This window comes from Schistosoma mansoni, chromosome W (assembly GCF_000237925.1).
Source record: "Schistosoma mansoni strain Puerto Rico chromosome W, complete genome".
Classification (NCBI taxonomy): Eukaryota; Metazoa; Platyhelminthes; class Trematoda; order Strigeidida; family Schistosomatidae; genus Schistosoma; species Schistosoma mansoni.
The window spans coordinates 43,009,017-43,034,883 of NC_031502.1; the positions used below are offsets into that span (position 1 = coordinate 43,009,017).

A 25,867-nucleotide genomic window follows, 5' to 3' on the forward strand; every position below is an offset into this window, starting at 1 on the left:
AAATTATAGTATATGGTGTTACTAAAGCAAGAAACTATTAACGAGAAAACTGACTTCGTCACAAATCAGTGGAATGTTTCAAAAGATTCAATTTCATTAAAACTTCGATTAATAGTGTTATTAACATGAAGCAGACAACCCACTTTCCTCATGCAAATGTATGTCTTAAAATATATCCCTACAATGATTCGTTTAAGGCAAAACGACAGTAGTTGATTCTTAGGTCTTTACTCATTTAATTACATTTCACCTGTATATATTTGTTTTATCCTTTTACGACCTAGGTTCACAATATAATAGAGTTTCTCATACTATATAACTGTGGTTAGATCATTTAATAAACCAACGTTTAATATGTTTGTACAAGCACTTTCAGACAATAAGGTCGATTTTGATTAATGCTTGTCTAGGAACGACGTTTTCGTTATTTTACAAATTTTTTCACATAACAACGAACATTTCTAAGGGGTTGACTGGGATCAACGAAAACGTGTAGTACATAGCTTGACAAAAAATGTTAACTCAATATAAATGAATACGTAATTATCATTCTGAAATACAAATTTACAATAGGGATTTATATTTCACAGGTGAATAGTAATCCAAATAAAAATAGTTTAGCGAGTCAAAACAACACGTTTTATTACTCAGGAATAACATGACTAATTCTGTTACAAGTCGATGCCAATCATAATATTACTTGTTTGTGGAAAGTTCGATAGAACTACTTATATCGTTTTACGTTCAGTCTTGAACATATCAAGAAGTATTCATTCTAATCGGCTGTATTGTGGTGTGTGCTACTGATGTCGACATATATAAGTAGTATGTATCAGCAGTAGGAAATGAAATCCCTGGAGGCAGAAGGTTAAGAAGATCAAAGAAAAGAGAACGAAAACAAAAAATGATTGGTGTCAAAAGGATAGGATAATGAAGTCTGAAACGATTGACTGATCTTTGTAAAAGGAACATTCAAGTCTGAAGTAATTGATCGACATTTTGCAAATGAAATTTTTACTGTATGGTTCTCAGATTTTACTAAGAAATATTGTGATGTATTCTTATACATTCGGTTGTCCTCACTTTATGTTCTCGTTCACTATAGTATGACTTTTCCAGTCACTCAGGATGATGTTTATAAACTGACATACGAATATTGTCCATTACAATAACAAATGACAAGTGATTGCTGGGAAATACAAAAATTTAGTCAAGAAAAGTGAAAACTTATTCACTATTCAGCTACCATGTCTTTATAATTCTAGCTTCATCTATTAAACTGATAATTCTGTTTGTGATTAATTTATGAGGTTCATTGTAATTTCAATTTTCCTACAACAAAAATCAATCAATCATTGTTTTGGTCTCTTAACATTTATACATTCGCATGCATATTTACAAGTCCTCTAATTTGTTGATTAATAAGGCATTAAAAAGTGTTAATATACATACCCTATGATATCTGAGTATAAATAATGTTTGAAGTACATAAAATGCCATTTCCAATATCGATTTCAAGTATAAATTGAATACAGCGTCAGTGATTTCGGCTTCTTCAACACATTTAACAGCAACGTGACCAATACTCATTAACCCAAACACTGAAACAAACAATAAAGGGTTACAACACTATTTATTATATCGCTTAAAAATATCTTACCACTGAACACAATTATACTAGTAGATTCTATTTGAACCCTATGAAACAGTCTAGAAATCATATGTAAAAGTATAATATGGGGCTTTTGAAGGCTTATCTTTACTGGAAGTTTAAAGAAATAAGGGTTAGTCAAAATAACATGAATATCTTAAATAACTCATCAAAAGTCAGAGTACTGAAGTAGTGAACGAGTCAATAACACTCAATATTTGACAGTTGCTGATTATTATGACTATAATTACCATGACTGGTAGACCTTCCAGAGTAACTGCCGGTACAAAGCTCGGATAAAGGAAGAGGGTTGGGCATGAAGTCAACAACCCCATTTCGTAGACAAAAACCTTGCCAAAAGGACGCTGACCAAAATAAATCATTTAAACCATTTAATCTCCGCCCTCCGAGTTCAAGGATCTTTATTCAAAATAATTGTGATGCATCGTAGTGAAAGCCGTGGTTCTTCAGAAGTTACAAGGATGATGCCTCTACTAACAACCAGAGCAACAATTAATACAAGCACATGGAATGTCTGCACATTGCGGGATACAGGGAGGACTAATCAAATAGCAACATAAGTGAGGAGACAGCTTGAAGGTGCTCACAATAGGCGAAACCCATCCGACCCAAGCTGGATAGAAAAGAAAAGGACATGACAATCCTGATTAGAGGCCTTAACATTAGGGTCAGAATGGACAACACCAGGTATGAAGATATCATCGGACGACATGGACTAGGAGAAATGAACGAAAATGACGGGATATTCGCAAATGTACGTGTATTCAACAAAACGGTTATAGATGGCACTAAATACCCCAACAAACTCATACACAAAGTTACAAGGGTCTCATCGGATCACACTAAAAAGAACCAGATCGATCACATTTGCATCACTAAATAATTCAAAAGGTCAATAGAAGATGTGAGAAGAAAGAGATGACCAGGAAAAACTTCATCGGGTGACTGTCTAAATCAAAATGAAGCTAACGAAGCATTGCGAAACTGGACAAACAGCATTACAAAAGTTTAATAGAGCCTCCTTTCCAGATACTGACAAACTCTACAAATTTAAGATAACTCACAACAACAAGTTTCAAGCCTTACAAGATCTACTCAAAGAAGAAGAAACTACCACGGAGGACAGTTGGAAAGGGATCGAAGAACTTCCAAGTTCCAGGAGGTGCTGTGCCTCAAGAAGCATCATCATAAGAAATTGATGTCTACAGAAACCCTAGACAAGATTCAAGAAAGGAAGAATAAAAAGGCAGCAATTAACAATAGTCGAATAAGAAAAAAGAAAGTCAAGGCACAAGCTGAGTACACAGAAGCGAACAAGCAAGTGAAGATGAGCATTGGAGCTGAAAAGCAGGAATACGTGGAAGACCTATCAACGACAGCAGAAAAAACTAAAGGAGAAGGGAAATATGAAAAAATTAGCAGGGAAATATTTTAAACCAGAAAGATCAGTCAAGAACAGAGATGGCAAGTCAAGGATATTGGAACAAGTGGGTAGAGATATTTGAAAAACGTTTGAATAGACCGGTCCCGCTGAACTCATTGGACATCGAAGCAGCACACACAGACCTCCCTGTAGATGTCACTCCACCAACGATCGAAGAAATCAGGATGGCCATTAGACAAATCGGGAGTGGGAAAGCAACAGGACCTGAAAATATCTCAGCTGAAGCCCTAAAGTCAGACATGGAAGTAACTGCAAGCATACTTCAAGTACTATTCAAAAAGATTTTGGAGGAAGAATAAGTGCAGACAGACTGGAAAGAAGAACACATCATTAAGATACCAGTGAAAGTAAACCCCAGCAATAGTGAGAACCACAGAGGCACCCCACTACTATTAGTACCGGGAAAAGTTCTCAAAAGTGGGTCGTTGAACCAACTTCAAAGTCAGCACAGACAAAATCGCTACACTACTGATCATTGTTGACCAATCAGTTGGATAGAACTCGTCACTATACATCAACATTTTGACTATGGGAAAATGTTTGACAGCTTGGATAGCAGAACCTTACGAAACCTTGTTCAACACTATTGTGTACCTGGGAAGATCGTCAACATCATCGGGAATTCATACGACGAGCTACACTGCATAATGGTGCATGGAGGACAGATGACAGATGGATTCCAAGTGAAGACTGGTGTCAGATAAGGTTGCTTACTCTCACCTTTTCCCCTTCTTCTGGTTACTGATTTGATTATGAAGACGTCGACATCTGATAGGAAGCACAGAATAAAACAGACAGGTTGGATGCAGCTAGACAATTTGTATTTTGTGGATGACCTATCTCTGCTCTCCCATACACACCAACAAATGCAGGTCAAGACAAACAGTGTAGCAGAAGTTTCTATATCAATTAGCCTCAATATACACGAGGGAAAAACCAAGATCCTCAAATACAACACGGAGAACAGTAACACAATCACACTTGATGGAAAAGCCCTGGAACAGAGGGAATCTTTCACGTACCTGGTTAGCATCACCAATGGAAAGGGAAGATCCGATGCAGACATAAAGGCAAGGATTATCAAAACGAGAGCAGAATTCCTACAATTCAAGGACATATAGAACTCATAACAACTGTCAACCAACATCAAAGTGAGAATCTTCAATACGGACGTCAAGACAGTTCTACTGTTAGGAGCTGAAACTTCAAGAACGAATGCAACCATCATCATCAAAAAGGCACAAGTACTTATAAACAACTGTCCACCCAAGATATCCAGTGTCCGTTGACTGGATAACATCAGCAACAGCCTACGGTGGGAGAGAACAGACCAGATTCCATCTGAAGAGGAAATTAGGAGAGGACGATGGAAGTGGATAGGACACCCATTGCGCAAATCACCAGATTTATATCATAAGTCAGTTTGGTCATTGTCCCATTGATATCTCACTTATCAGGAAACAAAGATGTTTGGTCAAATGATAGACTGTTGGAAATATTAAATGCTGATGTTTTATACTTTTAAGTATAATTCTGATGAAATAAACTATTGTTTCTGATATAAAGAGATAATCAGAAGTAGCCTTATGAAGAGGTCAATCAATGGCAATCAGACATAACCTAAAGCACATGTGCATTTCACTGGCTTAGAAATGGATCAATTTCCTAAGGATTATATATATGAATGAGTATTTGTGAATTTTATTCTGTAGTCCAATATGCTTTCTCGCTCACTCTTGTGTTCTCGCTGAAGTAGTCAATTGAGGGGTTAGTGTGTAGTACATGGTGTATCAGTATCAGATTTCAAACACCGCACGTCAAAACAGTTTCTAAAACTAAACTCACAGTAAAATTGAATTTGTAGCAACTGGTATCCACGATAAATTTGTAGCCTAACATTTTTCACTTCATAAAAAATGAATAACGATTATCAATGTATTCGTAAGAAATTTTTCACATGGTGAAAATTTTATGAATATTAATGAGCTTCCAAATGACAAATAACTCACTTGTCTCGTTGGTTTAGAATAATACAGTATCATATGATTAATCCGAAAAAAACATTATTCTTTCGTTTTAAGAAATTAATGTTATTCCCCACTTGTTAATTTAAAAAACATACCATAACGTGTTAAAAATTGTTCGAAAAAAATGACAAGACATAGTGACATATCATTATTTAGTATTAACACCAAAGGATATACCTGTACTGCAAGAGAAAACCAAGCTACGATCTTATGTGTGACCATTTAATAAATCCTAGTGACCGTCGTGTACTTACTTAGTTAACACTGTAGATAATAAACAACATGGAATATATTTGAACAATGAGTTCTAACCAATCCTCTGTTATTTCATTAAGATGAAGAATGTTAGCATAACTTCGATACTGTATTCAAAAACCCACTAAGTCATGAATAGATTAGGGATAAAACTTAAATTTTGCTAACTGTTTTATAAACTTTGGTGCTGAAAAGCATTCAAACCTGAAAGACGTACTGATAACGGGCTTAAGTACACTCCAGAAGATTATCATGCACATGAAATTATTCAGTACTTTCTAGTGACCGTCTGTGATAAATGAAAATATTGCCGTGTTTTAACAATCAAAAATCTAAATGTTTCGATTTACAGAAAAAAATCACTTACTTGCTAACCCAAGCCGTAAATACAGATTGACTTTTTCACCTTTGACTGAAAATTTTACACTGAATGGAACCGGTCCAGTTCCTCGATATACAGCTTCAAATGTCTCCATTCTATGAAACTCGAAGTAACCAGCCATTATAATTAATAGTAGACAGCATGTGGCATAAAGACTACTTGAAAACAAAGGTCTACCCCACTTAGCAGTAATAGTCTGTTGATCAACCTTGAAAAATGAAGAAAAATACGAAATAAATAAAAAGCGACAAACTTCAAATTAAGTAAAAGTTAGTTAATTTTACTCAATCTTTATTTTATCCCCGATAAGTAAATTATGTTTCTTTTTGACAAATAGAGACAAAGTTGCATAAATGAAATTATATGGCAAGTATCCATTTTCCATATATCTAGTAAAAGAATGTTCTTGATTTCTCAGAAATAAATTTGCAACGTTTTTTTGTTTGATCGGCAATATATTTAATTATTATCTACATTACCATTCGTTATAATAAGCTTATTAATCATGTAAGCAATCATAAACACAGTAGTATAATCGTTGGTAATTAATCATATTAACGAATTTCATTATTAAAGGTACTTTTATGTATCTTGGTTGATCTGAATGAAATTCCTCAAGTAAATCTAGGATTTTCTTGAACATAAAGACATGGGTAAAATTCTTATATTAGGGTAATTTTGATAGAAGCTTTACTTATGGGAGATTATTACGAAGATAATTCTTTGACGTTTGCAGCTATAATTTTCCAAACTTTAAGATCCTGAACTAATCTGCATTAATAACGATAACAAGTTATCTTTGCTTTCAAATAAGTGAATTTAAAATACAAATACTTCCTCGTAATGGTGGAGAAGATTTATAGTTCACTTCTACCCGAAGTTTGTGCTGATGATGTCGTTCAGAAGAACGATGAAAGCTTCACGACCAAACCATCCAGATCAGAGAACAAAACTCTATCAAAAACGTCCTCGTAATACTTTTCTTGGAGTAGTTAGGAATACTATGTACATATTAAATACCATTGCATAACATTACACATAAGATAAACATATGTTTATGACCAATAAAATTCAGGTCTTTGCTATCAAGTACTTTTCAAAGCATTACTTCATCGTTAAGGTGCACATATGTACCTGAAAGCCCTGGTAAAAAGCAACAGAATTAGGCGAAAAAAAATATTAGTGACTTACGTGCGATTAAACTATTACCTTCTTAGACTTCAGTCTATTTTGAAAATAAGTTGAAGCATTGGGGTTTCGCTTTTTACTGAAACATCTGTGCCTTAGTTTATTTAGAATACTAGTAAATTATCATATCACTAAAAGTAATAAACTCCATCGTAAGTACATAGTTGTCATCTTAATCTATTCCATTGAACTTATTTAGGAAAAATAATGCTTTTGGAAATCCGACGTATTGTTACTGAACCAACTGATTTTCATCTGCCTAATTAACGGTAGCTGTTAACGGTAAAATTAGTCGATTTATGAAAAACAAATTTATTTTAATCGACATATGACGCTAAACAAATGCATTTAGTTTGGCTTAAAATCATCAAGAACTTGTCATGACTTACATACAAAACCTCTGGGAGAGTAGAAACAATTCAAACTGAAACCATGATCATATTATATTATTCTATCTTTATATCAGGTATGTAAACTATAGAATGATATTTTTGGGAAAAGATTTATATGTCAAGGATTTTTAACAAAAACTTCTAGGTCAAATAAATATCGATTGAATTAATTTTGCCAGTCCATTCGTCATCACAGTTGTAAATCCAAAACTTCAACTAAAAGAATAGCCTGATTTCCAAAAAATAAATCCCATATACATATACATAGATATGTATTCGTTCAGTAATAACTTAGATATTATTATAATTCCAATTTTAAAAAAAATAATTCGAAATGATTAATGGCAATATGTATAGACAATTTGGATGAAGGGAAATCGAAACTAATGATATAAATAGTACATATTTAATAAGGGATTACATAATGCTAGAAATCATATTAACTATTGAATAAATATTCGTAGATATCATTACCAAGGTTTGATTTGATAATTTCAAATAAATTGAGCATTAGATAGATATATAAAATAATATATTTGTAATATCCCAATAAGTAAAACAACTGATTTTCTGACATTTCGTGACTCAGTGTAAGTCACTTCTTCAGAGAATAAGTGATATATTCTCTGAAGGGGTTAAATCACTAAATGGGTATTGAATCCAATTTTCTCGCTTATGAAAACAAAGGTATTTCAAATTATAAGTAGAAACTTATCATTGCTGACAATCTAATGGATAATATAAGTAGTTGATCTGAATCAATAATACTAAAAAAATTTCGAGTGGATAAATAGGCAGTAAACAAGAAGCTTGATAAATAAATGAAAATGAATCTAGAATCTTAAAACAATTAGTCGCTTTGATAAATTTCGATAATGCAATGAGAAGACGAAGTTTATAAGAATTATGTGATATATTTAAGCAATACGTTTCGAACAATCTGATCACACATATACTTGTTAAGAACATTTATATATAAAAATAAATAAAGTACACGTTGTTTTTGTTGTACTTTATTTACTTTCTTTCTTTGTTATGGCTTACCTTAACCTGTCTAGTTGACCTTTTAATCTTCATACAAAACTATCTTAACAAGTATATGTGTGCTCAGATTGTTCGAAATGTATTGCTCAAATATATCACATAATTCTGATAAACTTCGATTTCTCATTACATTATTGAAATCTGGAATCTAATTACTATGAAAGGGATAAAGAAAAATGTTTAAATTATCGAAATCTAGGAATTCCAGTACATTCTACTGAATAGACTCATTTGTAGACAGTATCATACAACTAATTATTCAGAAAAGACCAATGTAATTTTCTAGTATATAAGTTTATTTTCAAAAGTCATTTGTCTTTATTAACTGTAATATTGAAATGTAAATGAGTTAAAATAAAGAGCCTTCTGGGATTTTGTTAGATGGCTCTAGAAAATTTATTTGTAAATTGTTTCAGAGGTGTGAAATTTTAAATTTAACAAAGATGTTTTCAAAGATTTAGATTACCTCATAAGGCTTATTATTGGTTTTTGATGTGATCAATAAAAAGAATGTATGAAAGTTCATACATTGCTCCACAAAACCTCTTCTGATCAACAATACATTTTGTTGATGACTGAGTTAGGCCTTTGCTTCAATGAAAGGCTATTTGAATCACCTCTAAATGGTAAGGTGATGTAGACAGGCTTTCCTCTACCTAGGCTACAGTAGGTCTCACTGCGCCATTAACTTTCCATCTATTGATAAATTTAGGTGGATAACCATTCTTCATTAATATCTTGTTTAACAACTTTATATCATCATCAATAGCATCGTTTGTGCAAATACGATCAAACCTGCTAAATAGACACCTTATCAAACCCCGTAACTAGGGTATAGGGCCGTCTACGTCGAACTTCGAAAAATGGAATTGATTGAGCCATCTTCTCTTCTGCTTAGAAGTATATCTAAGAAGGGAAGTTGGTCGTTCTTCTCCTCTTCGCATGAGAGACGAAAATTCAAAACCCCTTTGTGTATTCAAAAACATTTTGTTCTCACCTTAAAGCTACCCTGTTAATATTAGCTTATCATCCACAGTGATTAGGTGTCAAATTGTTTCCACATTATTTTTATTATTATTATTATCCTTGTCTCCTCTTACCCTCCACATTTCCAGTCTAGTTAATCTTTTATTTTTATATGTAAATGTTCATAACAAGTATATATGTGATCAGATTGTTCGCAATGTATTGCGCTAATATATCACATAGTTCTGATAATCTTTGTCTTCTTATTACACTATCGAAATTTATCAAAGGGATTAATTGCTTTAAATTAGAGTATATTATAATTTTCTTTTCTATACTGCTTTTCAATTCAAATTACCTCCTTAAATATGTTACTATGCTTTATTAATTTTAAACAATTAATTGTCTTATATCTAGTTTATCTAAATATCTTTAAATGAACAAAAATAATTAAACAAAACAAATGAAAATAAAAGTTAACCTTCATAATTAGATCAATGGGTTGTTTTTTTCCAGTTTTCTTTTTTTTTTCTTCTGTAATACCAATGGTCAGTTTTTATTAGATCACTGAATTATTTGATCTATTTTATCTATTTATTTGTGATATTCATTAATAAATCAAAACTAAGTTTCTATGGTAATAAAGATTATATCATTTTGATGTTGTCTAGACTGATTTATAATATTCTAGTGAATAGTTTTTTATTTAACTAATCATAATTAAGATGTCTAAGTTATTTATCGTGTGAAGTGCTTAAAAATTAGATAATTATAAAAATAATTTTTGACAGTTTTTATTTTGTCTACCATGTAATTAAAAGATGAAGAACTCTATAGTGTGGTGGGGTCTACTTATATTCATATAAGTAGTGTGGTGATGGTCAGACATTGAATGTATCTGGACAGATTGAGACAACTGATTGTTATTTTGCAAATTAACTGTTGACTATATTGTTATCAGAATTTAGAGAGATAGTCTGTAATTTGTGCCTAAATACATTCGATTGTCCCCATTCTTGTTCTTGTTCACTACGATAGAACAGTCTGGATAGATATGAATATTAAGGAGAAATAAATGAATAGTTATTAATGAATATATCTCTTTATAAACAGTTGTCTATGCGAAATACTCAACATTCACTAGCCAGATACCATTAGCAACAACGTACTGTGAGAGAGGACAAATCAGCTTCCAGCTGAAGAGGAAAGCAGGAAAAGACGTTGGGAGTGGGTCGGACATACATTAAGGGAAACACAAGACTACATCAAGAGATAAGCGCTAACTTGGAATCGTGAAGGGGAACGGAAAAGAGGAAGGCCAAAGAACACATTACTCTGGGAAATAGAAGCACATATGAATAGGATGAATGTTAACGAGAAAGAACTGGTAAGGATTGCTTGGGACAGGGTTAGATGGAGAATGCTGGTGTGCGGTCTATGCTCCTCCATGATAAGTAACAGGCGTAACTAATATTTAAATAGAATTTAGTTAGTGATATATATATATATATGTATATATATTTGTATTTAATTATCCAATTGAAATGTTACAAGAGGAGTTACATTTGTTTGTGTTATTACACTTACAGAAAATTGTGTAGCCAACAAAGTAATCTATAAAACACAAAAGATTTGACATATGAAGTTTGATGAACTACCATTCAATTTTTTGTATCAGTAGTGATTTTTACGAAATGTTTATTATCATCTGGAAATAGAACATGCTAAGTTACAAGATTGACAAGGTAGGTTTATATGAAGTTTGAATGCATTTCATCACTAACTGTTCCCTAGTTATCATGAAAAAAGAGAATAATTCCATATAATCTAGTTTACTAATAACACCCTAATGTTTATGTTGGGTGTTATAAAAAAAGTAAGTGTTTTCATGATAATCCGTTCTGATTTTCAGTGATATTATTAATCTAGTTGCTAAACCCATGTTTCAGTGATTAGTTAATAGTATTCAGAGACATTTATACAATTCTTCACTTTGCATACCATCTACAAAGTTGTTGACAGATGAAAACGTAAACAGAAAAATATAAAGTGGTATATTTCAAGTAGCTATGTAAACGTAATTCTTACCTAATCATCGAAAAGCAATAACATTTACGTAACTTTAGCCATAATATATTTATTATCTAGATAGGTAGAGTATTTAACAACATTTCAAGCTTACAACTCAGAATATGTACAAAGATTATTGTGTTTGAAGAATGGAAGCGTTATATGGGAATTACTAGTCATCACTTACCCCTTTAAACAGTCATAAATAAATTCACATTGAGAAGTGAATACTTTTAAAATCATTTAAATATTTATTGGTTGGTCGAATAAAACGATATAAAATGGTCCACAGCAATTGGATATAGTCGTTAGGAATCGTCGAACCTAAGATGGCTCTAGTCCTTATGGTGTACTTGTAACCTTGTGGAAACGGAGGAATTCGACTTCTAACAATAAAATATTTTCCAACCACTGCTTTCAACTACAATCAAACATCTTATGAAAGCAGAGACACATCTTTAGTAAGTGACACCAACTATAATTCTATAAAATTGCAAAGCTTGTTATATTTTGTGTTTCAAAGTTCAGTATATTTTGATTTCCTAGCATTATAATAATTTGATGAAAGAACAACATATTCTCCTTCAACTACCTATGGACATTATTTGACCCGTTATTATTACATGGGTTGATATATTTGAGCAAAAAGGAACATGTTTTCAAGATATTCGAGTTCAGATTGCCTCTAAGAAAATAGAAAAACTTTTATAGAAGTCTAATATCACTTTTTTGAGCAATCATTACTCCTCTCCAATATATCCCATGATAAAATGGAATGCTATTTTAACCACTAATTTTCAATTCCCAGTACTCCATATTTATCACTGCTTGTATACGTAACTATAAACAAAGGAAGCTGAATTAATTAATCTGGTATTCATAAATTTAATACACATAGTATCTTTTCTGAATTGCTAATTGTATTTCGAACGCTTGTTAATTAAGTTTCGCACAGCAAAGTACATAATAGATAACTTGAAAAGAAAATTGGTTATTATTATCTAGGTAGAATCACTAATAAATATAACAATCCTTATGAACGTAAATCAACTATACTTACCTCCTCAGCGTATTGCATTGACGCAACTGCAATTGAAAGACTTGCAGCCACGACAGATGATGCATACAATAAACATATTGTCTGTCGATCGTTTTGCCTTTAAAACAAAAATAAAGAAAAATGTTTATATTAACATTGAATACAATAATAGAAATAGAAGCTAAAATTTAATTCCTATTGTTCTTAAAAAGTTTTATAAATCTTACGATTTTTGGTAAAAAGAATCCTGACCGATTTGCAAGTGTTTATTGAAAAGTGTTGCAAGAAATTAGAGTAAACACTATCATTTTAACTCAGAAATGAATGAATACAACCTTAGGATTCTGGTATTTTACTAATAATCTGTTTTTAAACACAACATTTTAGAATAAAGTCACGTATGGAATGAAAATTTTTGTGCTTTCTTCTATCCGACAGACACAAAAGTCATCAAATGTTTCTCTGAAGTAGAAAACGACCTTCAAGTAAATAAAAAATTCTTTTAGAATGAGAAGATTCCTTTAACTTTGTTGTCAATAATAGAATTAACTCGTAAATGTCACAGAAGTACAGCAGACCAAGACATCTGCTATATCATTATCTGTGGTATATAATTGACTTTAAGACATAATTTTGGTTTATTTGTAATTAGGGTAATTCTGATTGTAAGTGTACTATTATAAGACTCAGAGATGACAAAGTCCATGTTATGATTTAGTTACGAAGCAAAATATTTATCATATATTTATCAATTATTCAAAATTATTATTTATAAATGCTTTGAATGGCCTTGTCGTAAAATGGATTTTGTTTCGAATTGTGATTTTGAAAGCCTGTGGACTATAAAAATGGTCAAATACTATTTAATTTCTGCGTTTCTCCCTCCCTTAACCTGCATATATGTATATATCTTGTATAAAGGGGAAATGAGAGTGAAAAATGTGGTGGTGGAAATATCATATAGTGATGAAATGTAATAATTTAGTGTCAACTGTATGTTTGTAGTACTCATCAGTAAAATGTAGTGCATAACAGAAGCAGAATATATGATAAATAGAACAACAATCACACAGTTTGTAATTATATAATGTAGAACCTTTTATTTCATTTGGTTATCCATATGTGATGACAGTTCTCATAAATTTTATCCGCTAAAATCTATTTATTCATATTTCCCGTCTTTACTCTCATGTTCTCGTATTTTTAAAGTGAGTGGCATAAAAAGCCGGTTGTATGCTGGTCAAAAATTAGCAATTATTATTATTTATTTAAACACATAAATATTGGTACAAAGGTTCACCAGATACATATGCGTCACACAAATCTCATTTGATCTGTGTGAGGGCTGTGATACTGCCCGGGTGCCCAAACCCAAACAGGTGTTTTCTTAGGGGGCCACACCCGGAGCCTTTGACCGAAAGCTCTGATCCACAAGGCAGTGGAGCATGGTGAGGAGATGCAGTCCCATTGTAGCCGGTGACCGACGATTGATTCATATGCCATTTGTTACCTCAGGATACTGGAGCCCATGTGCACCATTGGTTTGGAATCAGGGTTTTCCAACTCCTCTAGGTTAACTTTCCGTATCCACCAACCCGGTTAAAGCGCCTGTCGTTCGCTTTTCGTCCTCTCAATTTCGTAACCAACACCCCCGCCACGAGAAGGCAGTAAGTAGGACTTCCCTGGCAGAGGCTATATATTCGCGTGGCCATATGAGAGCATTTATAGAGGGAGAAAGGACTCTCCCCAGGTACATTAAAACTTAGTTTATGCTTATAAATTAATAAAAGTAATTTAATTCATAAATGATCCGTATAATGACTTCGTTTACAAAAATATTTATTCTCTATTTCAAACGTAGCCACGATTAATTGATTGATTTAATTGTTTATAATTCACTAGATTATAATTTTGGACCACATTTCATCCCTCAATAAATTTATTCTAACTAGATGGTATCAAAAGTGAAATTCTATTCGGGTTATTTCATTGAAAATGCTTTGTTCTTCAATCTAATTTATTCTCATTTGAAATATATTACTTATATTTATAATGCAGTAATTATTATCTTGACTCATAGACCCCGTTAGTTTCTTGCTTTATTGCGGTAATCTATGGTAAGTGAGCTTGAACTCATACATACTAGCTCCAGATTTTGTTTGACTTTAAGTTTTCACATAAATCAGAGAAACCTGATACGATTGTCAATACCTCATATGTTGTGCTTGAACGTAATGAAGGCATCAGTAATGGATGTATTCTAATCATAACCAGTGAAAAAAATACAATTTAATTCTTTAGTAAAATTATATTCAGTTGTAGTCGATTAATATTTTCCTTGACCTATCATTCATTACTCATATTGACCGGTTATATTTTGTCGAATAAACATATATGATAATCATATTTTTTTAGTTCAAAAATAATACTGTTTGTTTACAAAATATATTTTACTAAAATCGAGTGAAACTATTTTCGAAAGTTAATCAGTACCATCATTGTAACATTAAGTGACAACTTATTAGATATCTTACAAAGACATCATTTTCTCTGTAGGAAGTATTAAAAGTGTATTGAAGTTTAAGTTATATGAATTGGTTGTTTGAATCTTCTCATGGACGTATAAGGCTCCAGTTGATCAGTCTCTTTAGACATATGTGCACCCTATCCGAATTTCTTCAATATTATAACTAAGTCAAAACCACTTTTTAAGCAGAGATAAATAGCGACTAATAGTGGAATTCATAATGCACATTTCGTCCTTATTTCTTACTTGTCAGCTGAAATACATGGATCTCGGAGTTGATGTTCGCTTCAAAACTGTAATTTAGTTTGTTCTGATCATTCTAGAGTTTAACAAATGTTTGTAACATTTATTTATTAGAGTGAATCACAAAAGGGGAACCTATTCTATACAAAATGATAAGTAATGTATTATAGTTAAAAATTTACCAATTCTACCTATGAAACAAAACAAAATACATAATTTTGAAATCATATGCATCTTTATTTGTGAAGAAATCGTAAGTTCAGTAATTATTCGATGAAAAGTGCATCCGAATGATTATTCTATTTTTATTCCTAGAAATCTTGCAAATGTTCATATTGTTTCATTTCATATTTTAATAGATATGTGAATTATATTGTTTTCTAATAACAAAAACAATAATACAAGCAAAATAAGAAGATGAATAGTGGCTAGCATAAGAATCCAGGATACATCTATGGACACATCGATGGGAAGATTCAAACAAACAATACCAAATGAAAAACGATGATGTTTTGCATTTCCACATAAACAGACTCTTGATAAAAATATCCTTTTTTAATAGTTCATATCTACAGAAGTAATAGATATTTTTTTCATAGTTGAAATCATAAGTCAATTGAAGCTAGACCACTATGGAAAACCTGGAAGCACTGAATGGCCGTTTTGTCCTATTGTGGGACTTCTCAGCAGTGCTCATCCACGAACTCGCCTTGCGAGATTTGAACCCACTCTAGTGGTTAAGCGCTCTGGTGCGAGACTGGTTGGTCCTGAGTTCGAATCTCGCGAGGAAGGATCGTGGTTGCACACTGATGAGGAGTCCCACAATACGAGGAAACGGCCGTTTAGTGCTTCCAAGGTTTCCCATGGTGGTCTAGCTTCAATTGACTTATGATGTCAACTATGAAAATACTGAAATCTCCACAAAACCCCTCCAGATATTTTTCTATCAATTAATGAGTAGAAATTAAAGTTTTTTTTTAAATTTTAGTGATCTCTCTTGTGAAAATGGAACACATTTCAAACTGAAACCATAGTTCGTTTTTTGTAAGTGGTAACTGAATGCTACAAGAATTACCTAGAATTTCTAGTTAAAAATAAAAAAACGTCAAAAATGATAACTCTACTTATTCAAATATTTTTGAATAATAAAAATTATACTGAATAATGAACATTTTTTTTCAATATCTATTTTGTTCACTTGATTTTAGACAAGAATGACAATTATTCTGGTAATTTTCGAATTATATCCAATGAGTTGTTGATTATATATTTACAACTAGAAATGTATAAAAGATGTTTTACAGAAAACTGTTAAATATTCAGTTGAATAAATCTATTCCTCATCATCATTTCTGTTAATTTAGTGACATATATATATACTGACAGAATTAAGCTGCTGAAATAAATCCTGTCATATTAATCTAAAAATGCTCAAAGTTGTTGAGATCATCTCTTATTTTGAATAATAGAAACAACAAAAAAAAGAAATCAACTATAACTGTTGTATGGTTGAAATCATGAGTCAATTGAAGCTAGACCACCATGGGAGACCCGGATGCACTGGGCGGTCGTTTCGTCCAAATGCGAGACTCCTCAGCGTCGCGCATCTACGACCTCGCTTCGCGAGATTTCGACACAGGACCTATCAGTCCAGCGCACGAGCGCTTAACCTCTAGATTTACTGAGCCTGCATTCAACAGTGTTAATGTCCAACTTTAATCAATCCACAAAATTGAGCAACCAACTATTGTCATTATTTTCTTGAGAAAAAAAGAGTTTCTGTTAAACAATTAAACCGTGGATTAGTTTTATTACACTTCCATGAGTAACTGTCATATTTATGTATAAAAATATATAATCGATAGAGAAAAGATTTTTTTTTTAAAAGTACCTTTTCATTAAATTTTTCTTCATAAAGAAATAATAGTATTAAGGGAGAAAAATAAACACAAAGGGAAATAAATAAATGATTTTTAAAAAATTATTGATAGAAGTCATATTAACAAAAGTTTTAGTTATATTCAATTCAAATAAAGATTTTATGATGAAAAGAGAATAAAAAATTCAAGTTTAAAGTTTCCTTTAATAAATTTTGAAACAGTGATATATGAATTAAGCTTACTGTTTTTTTGCAATAAGTCCTCTTAGGTTTCTATAGTTATATTTGCAAACTCTTTAATCTAAAAAAAGATTGTTGATATAACCACCTATAGCCTATCCATTTTTCGTATTATAACGTTGAATATAGAACTATGGAATACGAAGAGAAATTTTGAAATGATTATACTTCATTTATTTGCCAACATTTTAATATGATAGGGACTGTTGAATAATCAGTGTTTTGAAATAATGATAGCCTTAGAAATGGCATGAATAATTTTGAAAGTGGAAATCTTACTGCCGATTCTATGATAGAATATATATCAATAATTCTGTCTTGATTGAATAGTGATGAGATGGAGTTGATTTCATCTCATGAAAAAAAGAAGAACGAGATTGGATTCTTTTACTCATTGTGATTTTTGTTCAACATTACTTCCACATAAATTGAGCATTGGATGGAGTGGTAATAATAAATATATATATATTTCAATGAAGTAGCTTATAGTAAGTCACGAAACGTCAGAAATACATTTCTTCTACTCATTGGGATATAACAAAAATATATTTATTATTAACATTAGTTTTTAATTCAATGTAATGATTAGTCATTGTAGTATCTGTTTTGTTCTCCAAGGTAATATTTTATTCGGTATAACATTAATCGACTTGAGTGTGGTGTTCATTTATGATACAATATTCTTGTATTGAATTAACATGAACTATGCCCAATATAACACGCAGCATGTGATTTGTTATAATTCTCGGTATTTTCCATAGATGTGATTTCATTCTAATTATTAATTGAAATAGGTGTACAATCTATGTATAAATGAGTGTATTTTCGACTCGAATTTTTTGTCTTACCTTGCGGTTAATAAATCATCACTTATATCAGTATTGATGTTCCTACTTAGTGTCGTGGGAATTATAGTAGTTGCTCGTTTCACAAGTATAAAAAATAAGCGATTCGACATAACAATTAGCGACAGCAAGTTATAACAATTGGCGACATAGTCATAACAAATTAACGACGAGACATAACATATACATGATTTGTAGTTGGTTGGTAATACTGAATGCATAAATAATACAAGTAGAAGATTTTCATCATTTGTCTTAGATAAAATACAAACTAATTAACAAGAAAAGTACACTTGGAAATTTGTTTGTTGAGTAATCAATGATTTAATAATAAACCCTATGGAATAAATATTCATCAATAAAACTTTTCTACTACGATTTTTTTCGATTTCCCACATTATACAAACAATTAACTAATGACGTAAAGTAAAAATAAATGAAATTATTCTCTGTTGTTTATGAAGACAAAAAGTTACAAGAAGTAAATATTTATAAAAATGGATTGAAAATAAAATAAACTTTGTTTTGATGCTCATAAAGAGATCATAATTAAATATTCCCCAAAAAAGGATTTATTCGATAGGTAAAAAATCATTTTCTACAGGAAAGAAACGAAATATAAATACCTTGGGACCAAATTGACGAAAAACCAAGTTGTAACTAATATGTTCGTTCTTTTCTTCCTCTTAAAATTTTAAAACTTCTTATGCCAAACAGCGATTTCACCTAAGAATTCAATAAAAACTCAAAATATATGCCTTAATACCATCTATGTTGAGAGACAACCTTTAATTACCAGCTCAGAAATGGACAATCTGGGACAAACGAGTGCTTTCAATGTTCAATTTATTACCAAAACTTTAGAAGACAAACAAACGATTGTATATTCTATGGAAAGTAATCTGTATAAACAAAGGAGTGATAATAGTCTAATTTATTGTATACAGTCTTGTTCACAGTGGAAAATTCCAACATTATCCGTAAATACGATAAATTAGGTTAATATTCATCTTTGTCAAAATGTTAAATGTGTGGATGTTTGAAGCTAATTGTCAAAAAGGCATAGATCTAGATTATGTACTGATTGGAAGCTATTAAAATTGTATATCGTTATTTATCAACGACATATGGGATCTGCATCAGTTGCATAAAATATCACGGTCAGAGATGTAGTCGCACATTTATTCGGAATGTGAACAACTTTTTGTAACATTAAGGAATCAACACTTAACAATCATTAGAAAATACTCGTTGCTATGTTTTTTAACCTTTAATCTTAGTCAGATTAATAAACTACTAATAAACGATAATAATAAGTTTATCTAAGATATGTAAAGCAAAGTTTTGATGTAGTTAAAAGATTTAAGCATTTGAATATACTGTTTATTTTGAAACGGTCATGCAATTTTCCAATCAACTTTTTCATTCATTAAGCCACTCAATAAATAATTAAATGGTTCAGCAAATGTTCAACTTAATAGTGATCCAGTTCAAACTAAGAATTCAGGCGTTCAGTTGAACGGTTAATTTTTGATCCAATTTTTACAAAATGCTTACAGTCATAATTTTGTAGTATTCCGTTGCTGTACAACGAATAAGGTATAATGTATTTTACTTTTACTGTCTTTTATTTCATTTGAACTGAGTTACTTTGAATTTCTATCAATATTTAGGCATCTCTAGACAAGATTAGTTGAAGTCCAGCAAAATATTTTAATTAACGGTGAAAGGCTTTGGTAATGGTTTGTAATTTCTAGTTGCTTATATTCAGAGCTTTATTTGATCTATCAACAATGACAGGTTATTCAAATTAAGTCATAATTATGAACAACTGAAAACTACAAACCTTTATTAATCCGTCTATACTCGTTAAATAACATGGTTGCTATGCCGACTCAATAGCTAAGTGAATTACCTACTTAGTATTTAAGGTGAGATGCAGTTATGTCCACTTGAGTCTAAAACAAAGAAAAAAGGTGTTTTCTAAATTTCATTAATAGCCACAACCCAGATAAACAGAGGTTGAATATTAATCTATTAGATTCATTAAGATATTTAATCCAATTCAAAATAATGGATATTGGCTGATAAGGTTGCACATAAGTAACAGTCACCTATTACAAAAATGCTTCAGCTGAATTTTCGGCTAGGAGGATTCCGACTGACATAATATTGTTTTACTTAACGATGAAAAATTACCGAATTGTGTAAACTACTACAACATATCGTACATCTGTCTAATACAACCAACTATTCAGTATTTACGAGCAAATATTTTTATTCAACATAAATAAACTTTTTTCATATTAAAATCTATTCTGTAGATCCCTATCGCTCATAAAAATCAAATTAATTTGAACGAATAAAAATCACTAGACAGTCAACAACTCTAAAAAACAAATTGATAAGAAAAGCGCGATATTTTATAGTCTTGACACGACTCTACAGATCATTTTGGGATGATCTGAATTCATTATCATCGACACAAGCTATGTAAGTTCTTGGTTTGATCTTTATGGAGTCATAAATTTGTGCGGACTTGGATTCTTGGACAAGGAACTAAATACTTTCAAATTCTTCCTCGAGATTGGCAGCTTCTCTAGTTGATGTCACTTGGTGATACAAACAGAATACTACTCATTAAGACCGAAACCGAGTCTAATTCATGATTTTTTCTTACAATCAGTCATACATTATAGATAATTTTCGTTCTTCCTGTCTGCCAAAATAAGCTTAATGAATGACTAACAACTCTTTGCAAAAACTATGGTATAAATTTAATAAACCTTATCTTACAAATGGTTCTTTTTTTTCATTTATATAAAGGAAGCAGGTGCATATTATGATATTGATAATATATTACATTCTTTATTAATCGATAGTGATTAGACTACATCATGATTAGAAAGGTTAATGGATATTTATTGTTAATCCTTTGCAAAAAAAAAACAAAAAGAAAGAGAACGTAATAACCACTCAAACACGCAGATGTTTATACCCATACACTGGAATTTTTTTATTTATTTAGAAAGATACTTTTTGTTCTAACAAAACAATGTTATTTCATAAGAATCATGAGAAATATATACTGGATAATCGATGATGGATATTCTATCTAAGTGTATTTACAAAATGTTTCAATAGTACATTAAGTTTCTTTATATTATATGATTATCAAAGCATTCTAGATCTGTTTAATTCAATCACTTAGTTGTTTCATACAACTTGTATTCTTGCCTTCATGAATAGTTAACTAAGTGTATCATCAACAGTGTTTTCTGTAAAAGTTAAAGACAACTACCAATGAATTCTTATGAAACTATTATTTATTTTGGATATGTAAAAGTCAAGGCAAGATAAATTAATTAGACGAAAATAATTATTCATAAATCATTCAGAAAATATCTGTGAAAATATATGCGAATATATATAATACAATACTTCTATTTCGTCGTTATACAATAATAAATCAGTGGTAAGGCATGTTTAGTTAATATTAGTGAAAATTATTGATTTCAAGTGAATATCAGTCGGGTTATTGTGGATATTACACTAATTTTACTAGTTGAAATCATAAGTCAATTGAAGCTGGACCACCATGGAAGACCTGGAAGCACTGGACGGCCGTTTCGTCCCAACGCGGGGCTCCTCAGTAGTGCACGTCCACAATCCTGCCTCGAGAGATTCGAGCTTAGGACCTAACAGTTTCGCACGCGAGCGTTTAACCTCTAGACCACTGATTTTGCATTCAACGGTGTTAATGTCTAACTTCAACCGATCCGCGAAATGGAGCGATACATCCACCACTGTCTTCAGTGAGTTACCGTCTCACAACAGACCTGGTTGAACTTCACTGGTCGCTACTTCTCACTCGAACTCAAAGCCAATTACTAGTGAACATATGTTGAATAATATCAGTGTACTATCAATTTCATAGATTAGTTGAAGTTAGACATTGACACTGTTGGATGCCGGCTCGGTGGTCTAGAGGTTAAACGTTCACGAGAGAAACTGACAGATCCTGGTTTCGGATCTCGCGAGGCAGGACCGTGGATGCACACTACCGAGGAGTCCCGTATTAGGACGAAATAGCCATCCAGTGCTTCCAGGTTTTCAATGGTAATCTAGCTTCAACTGACTCATGATCTCAGCTAATAAAATTAAGTGGATATATTAAATAGGTAACGAAGCAATCCTAATGAGTAAATATATTCAGTGACTATTTTGGTTCAATGAAATTTGTTTGAATGAAACAAAATGCCAAGGGTTTTGTTTATAGTATTGTCTTATTTAAAGAGAAAGTATTCATAACATTAAATATACTGCAAATGAATCTCTAACTTACGCTCCTACTATAATGATTCAAACGGTCTTTAAAGTAGTGATTTCTTACTTAATTACTTTATTTTCCATCAATAAAAAGTAATGAGTAGAAATATACAAACAATACATGATTTCTGCATTAGTTTACATTGCAAACATTTGCAAGATTTTTATAACAACCCTTAAATAGTATTATTTTGCTAGTACAAATAAAGAATACAAAAGATCGTATAAACATTTAAATGTATTGAAAATTATCAATCTAGACGTTTCAGTGCTGATCATGTTATAAAATAAACCTGAACAAAGATTCTCGTTCTCATTTATTTTTTCAGGATTCGTTAAATTCATCTCTGGAAAAATATGAAAACTGATTTGTATGAATACATCAATCGCAGCATAGTAATCTTAGTAAGTTGTACGATATTTCGATTTTGCACATCAAAATAGTCTTTTTTTCGATTGTTCTACCTAAAGGTATTTACATCACAGAATAAAGTTTCAAATTTATTAGGCCTATAAATGCGTCATATGGACGAGTACAAATGTCAGGTTTTTTCTTCAAAAATAGTATCCATGATCTATTTAAAGTATTAGGTAAATCATTTTCGAGTGACTTTTGTTTCAATATATTACAAAACATACCCAAGGCGATTATTTTACTAATGACATTAACTATATTTTCACAGAACAGTTATTTTTTTCTTTTTTAACCTATGAAGTTCTATCAAACTGAAGACTGTGAAAATGTATATTCAACTCTTAAAGAAAGCTACTTCATATTAGGCTTGTAAGATTATTATTTCTTTTTTTAATTTAAACTTTAAAATTCATTTCAATGTTTCATAGACTATTCAGAACATGAACTATGAGAAAAGTTGAAAAGAGAATGATCCAAATCGTTCGCATAGAAAAATTCTACAGTCAGTTGATTCATTGAAAAACAACATTAAATTCTTTACTGACAGGTAACTTTGAATGATTTTTTTTTCATAGTTCAAATTAAAATAAGTTTGAAATTTGATATAAGTAGAACAATATAGACCTATACAATTTGATATTAATCTCATTTGTTGTTCAAATATTATGTTCTAAAGGAAATTACATAAAATTATTTGGGTTAAGCTTAAAACAAAAAAGAAAGCTAATTAATTTATCATTGGATTAATCTAAAAACAAAAACACTCATTTGACAATGAATATAAGGTCATATAGCATTCATTTTAAATAAAATGTTAAATATAAATACTAAATAGAAAAGAATTAGATTTAACTAGATATAAATTATTTCGATAGTGTAATAATGAGACGAAGAATATCAGAACTATGTGATATATTAGCGTAATACATTTCGAGCAGTCTGATCACATATATGCTTGTTAAGAACATTTATCTATAAAAATAAAAGATCAACTAAACACGAAATGGGGGATGTAAGAGTAGACTAGGATAATAATAATGTGAAAACAATTTGAAACCTAATCACTACGGATAATAAGCTAATATTACCAAGGTAGATTTAGGGTGGGAACAAACTATTTTGAATACACAAAGGGGGGTTTCAATTTTCGTATGGCTAAAGCTTCAATAAACCTTAGTATACGCCCTTTTACTCTTTCATACAACACTAAAAAAGCCAAGTTATTTTCAATATTATAGCCTGTTTCGATTATGTGTTGGGCAATAGAGGATGATGGATGTTTATCCTCTACTCTTATCGCGTCATTTGATTCTATTTGTTTCTGTAACCAATTTGGTTCATGTTCACACAACTTAATTTTCAGATCACGATTGCTCCGCTCTGTGTATGTGTGACCACACACACATTTAAGTTGGTAAACCCAGTTGGATGTGACATAATCGTTTTCATAACTTTTGAGTGTTGAATAAATCATGGAACTCATTCTTTCTTTGATAATGACCTTCGCTGCACAATACGTTTAGTTGATGACTGATTTAAGCCTTAGTTTCAATAAAAGGCTATTTGAATCACCTCTGAATGGTAAGGTGATGTAGACATGCTTTTTTGCACCAAGGCTACAATAGGTCTCACTGTGCCATGAACTTTCCATCTATTGATAAATTTAGTTGGATAACCATTCCCCCATTAATGTCTTGTTTAACAACTTAACAACTCAACAAATTATTTTGGTTATAGGCTCTTGAATTCATTTGAGTGACGTTGATAAGGATTGTAGAATTATCAATAAACTTGTTCGTAAATAAAGTAACAAACAACAAAAGAAAGATGTAAGGAAACAGTTTGGTTATGTAGTTCACTCAATAGAGAATCAAGTTTTAAGAACTTCAATAGCAACGTTCTCTTTGTCATATATCTTGTAATTTTTTACACAAATTATAAAAAAGTTTTAGTAAAAGGTAATTTAGTCTGGAAAATAATTATACACAAAAATTGATTGTATGTTCTAAATCAAGCTAAATAGTCAGCCGCCGATAAATAAAGCAGCCAATTGCCAAAGAATCATTTAGTTTATCGACATGAGGGATGCGTAATAGCCATTACAAAATAAACATAATTAAAATTTATCTTAAACATAACACATAACTGTTAAAATCTAATTAGCAATCAATGAAGTTAAGACCGTGCTATCTGATCTGATTGTTGAATATCACTTTACTGTAAACACCCTATTTCTTTTTTATGTTCTGCAAAAGCAATAAAAATCCATTTTAATTAATCTGGACTTTGCGTTTAAAAGAGTAAATACGACCTGTCCTACCGTTTTATTCAGCAAATTAACTTCAAAATCATCTTATGATTTTGAATTTTTGTTGTTATGCAATGATTTTAATAATTAATTTACATTAAAACTATTTTGTCATCTTCGTTTTTTCCTATGTAATCACTTTACGTAGTTACTTTGTGAACCTGACTGAAAATTTTCCATACATTTATCGAAGAAGTATTAACTTATTCTTCGGCCCACGCCTATACTTATGTGTTTTAGACCTACGTTCTAATGTAATCAGTCTTAATATTTGATCAATTGATTCTACCAATTTTTACATTCCACTTGATCATTTTGCTAATTTACTCGCCTTCATTTCATTGGTACTAGTTTTTACATCCAAATACAATACCATATATTGGTGCTGGGCCATGACAAGGATCTAACTAAAAAGAAGTATCACTTTCAAGTCGTGTTTATATGGCTTTGCATCTGACCATTCGCAATGAAATATATCAGTTTGTAAAATCTAGTTCTATGAAGTAGATCGGAAAGTTCATTTGGTTATTTTTAAATATTGGTTACTGTTGTTCGCTATCAAATCCAGAAGATAGAAATCCTTAATTTATAGGACATTTTTA

The 25,867-nt window shown here is 31.2% G+C and overlaps 1 protein-coding gene across 1 annotated transcript; it reads right to left on the reverse strand.

Annotated features, from left to right (window-relative positions):
- Positions 1 to 1,395: 1,395 nt before the first annotated feature.
- Smp_168640 (hypothetical protein) lies at positions 1,396 to 17,163 on the reverse strand (the record flags this gene model as incomplete). Its single annotated transcript, XM_018789785.1, has 4 exons — positions 1,396 to 1,601; positions 5,766 to 5,988; positions 12,501 to 12,597; positions 17,141 to 17,163. The coding sequence occupies 4 exons, from the start codon at positions 17,161 to 17,163 to the stop codon at positions 1,396 to 1,398; spliced, it is 549 nt and encodes a 182-aa protein (XP_018655194.1).
- Between the last annotated feature and the right edge of the window lie 8,704 nt (positions 17,164 to 25,867).